The following is a 12,138-nucleotide window of genomic DNA, read 5'->3' on the forward strand; positions in this document are numbered from 1 at the left end:
ACCACTATTCAAAAGACCCCGACTTCTGCAATACACACTTTTCACTTCTCCACAGGAAAGCAGAAAGTCAGTCAGCAAAAATATTGAACTGGTGAGCTGGTCAGTTTTTAATCAATACTTTCATTAATACCAAGTCGTCGTGGAAGGGGCCATAATGCATTTGACAGAATCCCCGAATAAAAAGGAAAAGCTACTATTGATAATATTGACTATTTATAGCCCCCTAGACACCCAGCTATCATTATTCAGCTCAGGTGGTGAGGATGCAAACAGCCAGGTGTTGAAGTTTCATCTTTCCAGATTCCAGGCTGCTACGTGCAGTTCCAGCTCTCTTACTTTCACTTACAGGAACAGGGAATGAAGTCACGAGACAAAAACCACAAGAAAGTTGTGTTATGGGTGTTCCCAGCACGGGATGTTACACCAAAAGGAATCCCAGGATGGTCTGCATCTGGGGCCACATGGAATTGCCCTGGCAATGCTGCAAGACGGATGCCCGTTTTCATAACCCTCCTTCTGCAATCATACTCAATCTTTCTCACATAACATTCCTCGCATCCTTGAAGTGACAGACATTTGCCAAGAACCTGAAACACAACAGTGCAACTTCTAGCTCTCACATACCTTCGCTAGTCATGCCGTCAAAGATACGCGACGGCAGCTCTAACGAGCCAGAAGAGCCCTCGCAATCAGGGGCCAGCAGCAAAAAAAGAGCACGTTCTTCCCTTGAGGTAATCCCCCGTGAGGTGAAGGCAGTAGGGAAAGGTAGCGGCAGCCAAGTCACAGAGGAGATGATAAAATGTCAGACTCCTGGCAGTACAAAATGGCAGCTGAACCCTGGCGAAATGCCAAGCTGTTCAAACAGTGAATTGAGGAGTACACGGGGCCATAATTATGATTAGCATAATAAGAGAGTGGTACAACAGCTACCTAGTTACTCTGAAGGGTCATGGAGAAATCATTACAAAGCAAAGTTTTAAGGAGAGACACAAAAGAAAACAATGACATAGCTGCTCGGTGGGTTTTACCCGGAGGTTCTTCCATGCGTGAAGTGCGGCCCCGGAGAAAGTACAAAGACTGTTTAAGAGATCAGGCTCTGAATCAAGAGCGGCCGGCCGTGCCTGCAGAACTCGAATGGCTCCACAACATATAAAAGATCATATGAAAAGTGTGACACTGAAGACAAAGGACCTTACGAGAAAAATAGGCTATTTGTGTAAATTTGAATAAAACCTGGGCTCAATAGAGTCAGTCAAGATTTTTTCCTTTCTAACCAGAAAAGACTGTTTTCTCTTTTCCACAAATGAAGCAGAAGAGATAAAAATATGAGAAAATTTAACAAACAAAATCTGAACATTCTGATACTTGCTTTTTTTCATTTTGAATGTCATATAAACAATATTTACAGATCCATTGCTTCATGCAATTAGCCAGCTGTCTGGGTGAAATTAATCAGAGTTGTAATAAAAGTATTAAACATTGAGTTTCAGACTTAAAGTTATATGGATATGAAAATTTCTAGATTCACTGTACTTTGTACATCTGGAGGAATTTATAGACAGAGCTGAAGTTTAAAATCAAAAGTTCTCTTTGCGAATAGAAAGATCAGAGTTTTCATTGAGATCTGAATTCCACAGAAGACACTGAGAATCTGTGTATAAAAAAAAAATACCCTTATTTAGTAGGCACAATCTGGTCCTCCATGAACAGAAATCTTGCTGTTTACCCACTGTCACCTCCCTCTTTCTCTGTGCTGCTTCTGTTCCTCCTATTAACCTTTTCCATTACCACAGACATCAAGAACCCTGTGTATATGAAAAATGCTTCTCCCAAGGCAAGGTCAACTCCTTCCCATACAAGACAACCATATGCTGTATCCCGAGTGTCATCCATCAAGACAACCTAAGTTAAGATTCTCCATCTCATTTGTTATATGGTATCAGACAGAACATCAACTGAAGATGTGCCTTTTGGATTTTAGAGGCTAATGCAGTTGGACTGGTAAAAACCCTACCCTTCTATCTTCCCATTGCTTCCAAACATCATTTTTTCCCTGTCTAAAATCCACAGTCATGGGTTTCTTCTAGCGTTGGGGAAAAAAAAAAAAAACAAACAACAAAACACAACCCTTGATATCTGTCTGTTTAACTGACTTCTTTCTAAGCACCTCCCTCTACACCGACAGAATGAAACCCACCTTTACAATGTAATAAACTTATGGCTTCCAACCGCAGGCGTCCCCATAAGGGAGATCATATTCTTCTCAGACACCGAAATATTTCTACTGTCATAAATCCTTCCTGACAGCAATATCTGACAAACACAATTTTAAATTATGTTTTTTCTAGCTTAATCACAGCTTTGCTATGTACACCAACACACTTTGACATGCACTGGTGCAAGCTAACCTCAGGGACATATACCTAAGGCACACATCTTAAATATCATTCACAGTGCTCACTGTAAACTATCATAACACCTAATTGAAACAATTTATCCTGTAAAAGTTCACCAATCAGTAACATATTTCAGAACACAAATTCAGGGAAGCACACACTGATTTTCCCAATTAGGACAGTTGCTTATTAAACTTTTCATCATCTTGTTAATAAACCCTGTATTTTAGATCATTTTAGAACATCCATTTATTCCCAGGAATAGGTGTGTATCTAATGCAACATACTTATGAAGAAAAATAAGAATCAGCGTCTCTCTTGCCCAGTAATTTCGCGTAAATGACTATCTACACAGTAATGAGAGGCAAAAAAATACACTACTGTTAAATACTATTAGGCCTGAAGAAGCAAGAGAACATATCCTATTTGCCTTTCAAATGCAGATTCTAAAATGCTGACTTGCAGTGATTCTTAGTTCTGGATTTTGCTACTGTTCACAGTTAAATGCATTACAATCACAGAACACGTGTCAGCAAGTAGCGGAAAGGAAGATCTTGCTTTTTAAAAAAATTGTACTTTGACAGTAATGAAAAAAATTCACAACTGATTGTTCTATATTAAATATCTAACTGTTTGTAATGAAAGGACAAACCCAAGAGTTTTTGTAATCTCCAGCTCACCCATCCAGTAGCTCAGAAAAAGAAATAATGCAAACTAGTCAACTGTCAGACAGAAATGTTCAAACTAGTAATCCTGACTTGCTCATTTAAACAAAAGATAAGTCACTTACAGAACTGGATGAACAATCAGCTCTGGACTATATGATTTGATTACTGTTGCTGCATCTTTGGTACAAAACACATGGGATAAATCTGCACCCTAAAAAAGAAAATTTGCAAACAGAATTATCAAATTTATACTTAATAATAACTTTATCATTCCAAAGTTTACTCAGTGACTAATTCACCTGAATTCTTACTTCTCAGTAGATAAAGCAAACTTTATTATTTTTTCTATTTTGGTTTAAACTACCATGCAATGTTTTGGAGAAATTTTTTTGTACCTAACTTCCAATATAATTTTTTTCTGTTTCTCACCAATAGGATGACTGAAAACACAGATCTTGAACCTTTACTCACTTGAGAAATGTTTCTCATTTGCAGATGAGCAAAGACTAAAATGTCACATGTGCAATAAGAAGAAAGGCAAAAGAACACAGCTGAACAAAAGACAAGCTACATTAGAGAGGAAAAATAATACTGTAATATTCTTGCAAGATACAGCTATGGCAATCTATGAGTACATTTCCAGTCCTACCATTTTTACTCAATGGGCCAAATCCGTACCAGATAAAGGCTGGCACGATTTCAACAACATCCCTTAAGTTAAATAAACATTAAAGCTGAGGAGTTTAGCCTCCATATTCTGTTATCAACTCAAAAAATCAGACATACACATAAAAATTATCTAAGCAGTGACCAGAAAGCCTGATCTTGCATCTGCCTTGCATATTGAAATTTCCCAAGGTTAAGGAAGTGTCTCCTTTGCTTTACTACCACACATCTAACATTTCAAGCTACTAAGCAATGCAGAGATTTGATCCTATGACTCTTTACGTGCACATGTAATGATCTGAGACCAAGTGACTTCAATAGGGGACCTCCTTGTATGCTACTGTATTTGCACATAGTGAACAGAAAGCTTCGTGGCCTTAATATCTTATATAAGATCATTAAATAATATAATTTCAGTTTTAAATCCTTGAGACACGGCATCCTGGGGAGCGGGAGTGGCGTGGTATGGAAATACCTGGCTTGGTTACCTACTTATTGAAACAAATCTTCAAAAAGAAAAACATACACAGTGAACTGAAAGTGCTGACACACTATATATAGAGTACTGAAAAGTACATGTATTATGTAAGCATGGTTTGTTTACATTTGAATAATCACTATTAAATAATGTAAATAAAATATGCTATTAAAAATTACATTAAATTCAACCAACAATCTTTAGACTTATAGCACATAAGAATTTTACTAGCCTAAAGCTGTAAGTTTTGAAAGAAAGTTACTTCGTTCAACACACTTATCAGGTCCAGAAAAAACTTCTGAAGAACTGACCACAGCACTGAAAACGCAACTTTAAACATTAATCTAAAGTTATTTTATTGTTCACTTTTGGAGAAAGTATTTCACCAAGTTTTGAAACTTCCTATCCAACTGTCCAATAAAACAGTTCTCCCTCTGAAATCTTCAGGTTTTGGACATATGTCTAAACTTACCTTATACAAAGAGAATATTTACAGAAAACATAGCAAATGACACATATTTACAAAGTATTTCTACAAATCCAGGACTAAGGGTTTTCTTTGTTACATAGAAGACCTTTTAGAACTCAGATTTCATGTACAGTACAGAACGAATGCTTTTAAAAAATGGCACTTAGCCAATATAAATGATGAAAAGTTCATTTTGGATTGGTATAGAAGAACACATACCACTTTGAGAGCTGTAATTGCAGCAAAATACGGTGCTCCAGTGTATCTAGAATGAAATACAATTTAGGTTAGGAAACACAGTCATGAGATTAGATAATCTGGAAATCAGCCTGCCATAACGAAGTCCCAAATTCAAGAGCAAATTTTAAAAAAAGCTTTCTCTTTTCTTTGCTATAGAAGACAGACAAAATCTTGCTATACCGAAGCCAATCTCAAACCTTGCTTTGATTTCAAAGGCACAGGATTTCACCTTAGCCACCTGATCCTTTCATAGAAATATTTATAAAGATCATGCCATAAAAAAGCAAACTCTTCTCAGACAACCAACTTAAAAGTTTAGAGACAAACAAAACAAGAGTCAAGCACTGTTTGCAAGCCAGATCTGGGATCTGTGACCCGGATCAATCCCATCTGGTTTTAGATGCTTAACTAAAGTGCCTGAACTGTGATTCCAGTTGCCCTAAATTCTCTTTATGAAGACTGAAGAGAGAGAGATGGACAGAATCACCCTCCAGAGGTGCCTGCTTCTGCCAAGAGGTAAGAACCTAAGCCCATTAGACCAACAGGAAAACTAACTCCTGGCTAATCAACCCAGCTATAAGACAGCACCTTTTTGCTCTTTATAGAATGTTTATTAATGGCAGATGTCCAACAGCAGATCTCTTTTACAGGAGAAAGATGCCATCTCTATTTCAAAAGGGGAAAATGAAAAACAGGAGGGTGTAGTGGCTCATTCAAAGTACCGTGCAGATTACTGAACGTGGTGAAGAATAGAGCCTGTTTTATTTCTAGGTCAGTACAGCATTTAACTGATGTATGCTGTATCTCTTTTTTCCCTGAAACATGCTATTTCTATTACTCTGGAACATAAAACAAGGTATTGACAGAATCTAGTAAACAGCACAATATATCAAAATAAGAAGCGCAGAGTAAGAAAATAGTCTATTCCTGATTTAGGAGATCCAGTTCCCAAGATACCAAAATGTAAAAAAAAAAAATCACATGTGCCACTGTCCTGCTCTGTAATACTTATTCTATAACTTCATCATGGGAATAGACTAACACTGAAAGCAGGGAGAGTTTTGTGGTCAAAAAAGACAGAGAAGGTAGACACAGACACAAACAAGTTTCAACCACATTCACTACCAAAATTTTGCAACACAACTGCAGGGAAACATGTTCTTTCGTAAGTATGCATGGTCACAATGATGGACTAGCAAAGCTCTCTGGAAAATACTCGTGTTTTAAATGTCAGGTGAGTTTGAATGGCTTCTACAAGTACTCATGACATCCTCAAACTCTCTCAGAAACAAAAATCAAATTTCTGTTTAACTTACTCTTGACATCCTCCAACAATGCCTATACGTCCATCTTGACCTTTATGCCTTTTCCCTGTTAGAGGAGGGATAACATTGCGCACCAGTTGAAAAATATTCTCCATATCCTTTAGAGAGTGTGTTCTGTGCAGTGAAAAAGATCTCTCTATAACTGAAAAGAAGAAAATAAGTGTTACTTTGAAGTATGTTCTTTCTTAAACTACCATCAGCATTTCTTTTAAGCACTCATAAACACTAATAAAATCACTCAAAGATATATGAAATGATATCCTTCTAAAAACCAAATGCTTCGTCACTTTAAAACAGTGAGTAGCTAGGGAAGGTGATCATTTTAATAATTAATTTAGGGTCTGATGCAGAGAATATTCCCACTGACCGCTCACAGTCCTAATTTAGGGCTCAGGTACAGAAAGAAACAGCCGCCCAGAATAGTTATATGAACATTTTGGAACTAGAAATATCTTCTTAGTTCAGCCTCAAATCACTTCCATAATTAAGCTCAACTGAAATAGGTATACTCAGTAAGGACTAAACAAATCCAGACACAGAGCAAGCACAGAGCAACTAAAACCACATTTTAAACGTACACCCTACCTTGTTTTTCGCTTCCCCTTAAAGACTTCCACCTCTTAGCAGAGTCAGGGCCTATCTCACTGCATTTTTATTTTGGTAGGTGGTTACAAAGCATAATGAAAGTCTTTCTGCAAAACTATAATCCAACGCACTAGATGCAAACATTACAAATATTACACAAAGATAATTTTTAGCTATAATACAACTACAGATCTCTCTACATGTCAAGCTACATATTAAAACAACTGCACACTCAGAAGGCTACATATTCAAATAACTGTTTCAAAAGACTACAAAAATTTAGAAGAAAAAAGTATTTCAACAGTTACAACTGTATTTCAACAGTTTACCTAACATGGGACAGATTTGAAGATCAGTACTTCTACCAATAATGTGTTAACTACAAATTGCAGTAAATACACTAAAAGAATAAGTTCTTATATTTCAACAAAGCTCCTCATTAACTGTACAATCCTGTTCAGAAGAGCGGTTTATTTGAACGTTAATATTAGTCTCCTAGACCATAGCTATGTTAACTTTCTTTTTTACAGATCTTCTAAAAAAGCTTTCAAGGAACTGCTACACAGTAATACATAATTATGTAAAAAAATAACTCCCATGATACTGCTTATTTTCAGCTGTATCAAACTGAGTAATCCCACCCCCCAACTCCAAAATCTAGAGGAGGGGGGGGAAAAGGAAAAAAAAAGAGGAAAAACTGTTCCAGAAATTTTAGACACAATAATGGGGAAAAAAATGTAATAAACAAGAAAACTCTGCATCTGTGCGCTATCAGCAGAAAGCATCTTTTTCTCCACAGAAATCTAAACCTAAACCAGACACGCTAATCTTCAGTAATAAAATGCTTTAGTGTTCAATAATGATAAATACTCCTGGCTGATCTTTTGCTTTTAAAATCCTTCTACGATACAGGCATCCCATTCCTATTGAGATAAAAACACAAAAAAGAAAAAAAAAAAGAAAAAAAAACACACCCCATTTTGGATTATGGCCAAAATAGCATTGCAGTGACCCAGAGGAGAACAAAACGCTCATCTCCTCTGGAAATAGGGCAGATTATTTTCTTTAAATCATACTTCATACACTCACTGGTTTTCAACTACACGAGAAATATATTTATCGTATAGCTTGTAACCCTTAAAGTGCAATATTGTTAAGAAGGTCCTCTGTTTCTTTGTTGCTGTTTTTCGTTTATATGTAAATATAAAGTGATTGCATAATAAATGGAGAGAAATCAGAGAATTATGCAAAAAGCAATTCTTAATGGAGCCCCACTTACCTACAGAAACACTAAGGCATATTTAGCTACAAACAACTGAAATCTTAATTCCTTAAAAGATTGTTGCCTGAAGCGTTATTTTCACATTTTATTATAAACGCTTTGTAACACCTTCACCAATTAAAAGATTAGAATCCCGAGTTGCTCTTGCTACAGTTAAATATATATAATGCATTTTTGCACAGTGTAGTATGATTGTACACCTATACGACGAAATCCAGCAAGAAAAACTGAACTTTAGTTTCAAGCCTGTACAGATAATGAAACTCTTTCGGCGAAAAACCCTTCAGAAGTAATGGTAAGGCCTTGTAGGTAGCATCACCCCAGCCTAGAACCTCAAACGATTTCCTAAGGGATTTTCTAAAGCACTTCAGGTTTCCTTTTAAGTTAGAAGTGAAAACATTTAAAACACAGAATCCATACACATGCCGTAATTTCTCTACAAAAGTCCGCTGCCATCAAGGAATGCTACAGATCAACTATCCAGTCAAGAAGAAACACAACCAAGTCAGCCAGCCTAAACCCTCAACAGGCCTGAACATCCAGTCCCCCATGCATTTTACAGGGAAATGCAGTATGTAACGTAGAATTGACAAGGCTCCAAGATTCTCTCAGGAGTCAGAGAATGCCCTTTAGGATCTGGCGTGTCAGATTATTATTCAACACTGAGGCTGGATGTGTTTTTTTTTTCTTTTAAAACCACGCTTTTTTTCCCCGAGCAGTGCGAAATTCAGAATTAGAAGAGAACGAGACTTGTGTCGTTTCCATGTGGCAGGCTACAACCACCGAGCCCCGAGCTGACTCTGGCTTCAGCACTGACAAGAGTATCCCTGTTTTCCTCCTGCCCATGCAATCTACCTTCACTTACAAAGAGACTGTGATAAAGATAAATGACACGGAGCCACAGATCCCGAGAAGTCTGCTAATGAATGCTAATATCCGATTATCAGCTTCTGGCCCACACATAAGGTACGGAAGGAAAAGTCTGTGCATAAATACCAACTCCAGAGTTATTGCTTTGCCTTTTTCTTTAAAATAAATTCGGACCCCCAAAGAATTTATAAATGAACTGGTGTAGAATAAAAACATATGCCAACATTTTCATCTTCTATTATGCCTACTACAGTAATATGATGTTTAATTAAAAGATAAGATTCAGTATTTTGATTTGAAGAAATTTATTTTAAAGAAGCTGGATTTTAACATTTGACTTACTTCAGTGTAGTCAAAATTCCACTCTTTTCCCAACCCTGAAAAAACATATGCACAGCCTTACCTTCACATACTGGGTTAGGCCTGTTAACGTCAACAGCAGCAGAATTTCCGCTACAGGGTACCTAGTGTTTCCAGGCAGCTTTCAGCAAATGCGCTACTTGCCTTTTACATATAAAACTTCTCCTAACTTCATTTTACAGAGACGTGACCGTGGAAAGAAGTCCCCAATATTTATAGGGTTCGAAAAGTGTGATTTCGCTCATTAAAATTTGTCTTAACTAATATATCTATATTAAATAATCAGTACAATGGTACAAATGACGTTTTAATTTCATTTTACATCAGACAGATACCTTCACCACAATATTAAATAATTCCAACTAGCTTTTATTTTCAAAAGCTACTTACTACCAGTGCTTTCACACAGAAGTTTAAAAAAAACAAGCTTTTTTTTATGCTATAGAAGGAAGTACCTATCGGTGGAGAAAGTGCTGCTGTCATAGCATTATAATTAAAGTTATCCCCATATGAACGATGGTTCGCCCTCTGAGGTGGACTCGCTGGTATAGATTGTGACCTTTGTGATACTGTAGAAGAAATTCCTGCCAACATCTGTCCCAACATCTGTAACATCTGGAGCTCTCGAGCATGCTCAGCTTCCCGACGCTTGTCCTCAATTTTGAGCCTCTGCTCTTCGTATCTATAAAATTTCTCTTCTGTATCCACGCTCTGCTGCAGGAATTTTTCCATCATTTTATCCAACGTTAAATTTGCATGGCGTTTTTTTGACCTTTTGGGCTGATTGAGAGGTGGGGTAATAGTTGGAGCATTGATTTCTTTAAAGCCTAAAACAAGAGGACAGACAATTATTTTCCTGAAGTGCTAAGAAGAAAGCAGCAAAAAAATCTACCTATAAGATGTGGACCTAATACGTCACAAAGCTATTATTCTTTTTCAATGTGAATTGTAATTATTTCAGAGTACCAAAGCAAAAACACAAGCTTCTGCAAAGTTATAAAGGTAACACAAAAATTACACAAGGGCATCTTTTAATTGTTGTAGTACTAAACTTCAACAATAGGAGTCTTTTTGATCTTCTAAAAAGGTTTAAGTGAAGGCTATTAAATAGTATAACCTCATTTGTGTATTGCAGGTAATTACATTAATCTAAATTGAGTTTCAGTCTGTTGGCATTGTGGATTTGCATTTCAAAAGAACATTAGTGTAAACAATTCTTTGATGAGGTTTATATGTAAAAAGAAGGTTGGTTAAACGTCAACCAATTGGCTGATTCCTCAGTGATGTCAACTTCTGAAGACAGGTTCATGTTTGTGTTAAAACCACGGCATTAATCTAGATTTAAAACAAACAAATAACACTGCCCCCCCCTTCACAACACAAATATGGAGCTGAGGGTAAAGAATGAGCAAGAAAGGGACAGGCTTTATCTAAGGGCTGCTTCTGTCCGCAAGCCTGCTAAAGTTAGAAGCAGTGTTACTGAAACAACTCAAGCAATTAATTACGTAAAAGCTCTCCCCTAGCTTTCTGGCCTATCTGCAACAATAAGCAGATTTTTCAGGTACTATCGTCATTGTCGTTTTAACACCGATTAACAAAACTGCACATAGTCTGCGGGGAACGGAAAAATCCTCCAGCGAGAAGGATGCCTATTTTCTTGTCCACTGCTACCTGACACTTTGTCTCGATAATCTCTGCGCTAGTTCTCCATTGGTTTCCCATTGATAAACGCCGATAAAAACTCACTACGGTCTCCGTCCCCCAGCATCTCCTCCTAGCCGGTTTGCAGCATTTCCCGCCCCCCCGCGGCAGCCCGCTCCCCTTCCAGGCGGCGTTGGGCGGGGGGGGAGCTTTCGGGGACGAGCAAGGTGCGGGGGGGGGGGGCCAGGGGCGGATTTCGGAGCGCAGAGGACGGGGCGGGAGGGCGGAGGGTAAGGCAGAAGCCGCTAGAAGCACGCTAGCTGGAGACGGGCGCCGGCAGTTGGGCTGCCCAGGGCGGGGGGCCGCGCTGCCCGCGGGGTGAGGGGAGGACACCCGGCGCCGGGAGGCCGCCGGCTACTCACCGTCGCCCGGCGGCACGGGGATGGCGAATGGGGGGCACTCCACCTTGATGGGGTGGTCAGCGTAGGAGGAGCACTCCCCGGAGTCCTCGGTGAAGTTGTCGCGGGGGGACTCCAGCTCGGCGTCCTCGTCCAGCTCGGCGTCCACCTCGCGGCTGTTGTGCGGCGTGCCCGGCGTGGGCGGCCCGGCGAGCGGCCCCGCCGGCTGGGCGCCGTCGGGCGGCGGGGCCAGCGGCTCGGGGGCGCCGTCGGGGCCCCCCCGGCAGCTGAGGATCCGGTCCATCTCGTCGTAGTACTTGCATATCTTGCGGGCGTGCCCGTTCTTCTTCAGCCCGTCCCGGGCCTGGTAGTACTGGCGCTTGAGGCCCTTGATGCGGATGCGGCACTGCTCGGGGGTGCGCTCGAAGCCCAGCTCGGCCAGGCGGCAGGCCACGTCCCGGTACACATGGCTGTTCCGAAAGTTGCCGTCCAGCGCCGACTGCACGTCCGCCTCGCCCCAGATCTCCAGCAGCGCCCGCGTCTCCAGGTCCGACCACAGGAAGCCCCGCGTGTTCGTGATCATCCTTGGCCGGCCGGGGTCACTGCAATGGCCGCGCACCGGGGAGAGGGAGGGAGGGGGAGAGCGAGGGAGGGAGCGGGGGAGGGAGGGACGGAGGGGGGCGGAGGAGGGCGGCGGGGAGGAGGGAGGGGGTTTAATGCCCGCTCTCGGCTCTCCCAGGGGGCGCCTACGCCAGCCCCG

The 12,138-nt window shown here is 40.2% G+C and overlaps 1 protein-coding gene across 10 annotated transcripts in view; it reads right to left on the reverse strand.

Annotated features, from left to right (window-relative positions):
- The window catches only part of NAXD (NAD(P)HX dehydratase), a 52,311-nt gene that overhangs the window by 38,457 nt on the left and 1,716 nt on the right, over positions 1-12,138 (reverse strand). For 8 of the 10 annotated variants that reach the window (XR_012670969.1, XR_012670968.1, XR_012670970.1 and 5 more), the window contains exons 2-6: positions 11,403-11,980; positions 9,795-10,166; positions 6,234-6,384; positions 4,897-4,942; positions 3,187-3,275 (exon numbers count right to left, since the gene is read on the reverse strand). Coding sequence is in view for 7 of the 10 variants with exons in the window: in XM_075137331.1 (XP_074993432.1) it covers positions 3,187-3,275; positions 4,897-4,942; positions 6,234-6,384; positions 9,795-10,166; positions 11,403-11,961 (1,217 nt within the window). In the remaining 3 variants the exon portion in view is untranslated. The remainder of the gene's footprint in view (positions 1-3,186; positions 3,276-4,896; positions 4,943-6,233; positions 6,385-9,794; positions 10,167-11,402; positions 11,981-12,138) is intronic. The other 2 variants (XM_075137348.1, XM_075137338.1) reach the window with 1 other exon arrangement.

The sequence above is a fragment of the Calonectris borealis genome, chromosome 1 (assembly GCF_964195595.1).
Source record: "Calonectris borealis chromosome 1, bCalBor7.hap1.2, whole genome shotgun sequence".
NCBI lineage: Eukaryota > Metazoa > Chordata > Aves > Procellariiformes > Procellariidae > Calonectris > Calonectris borealis.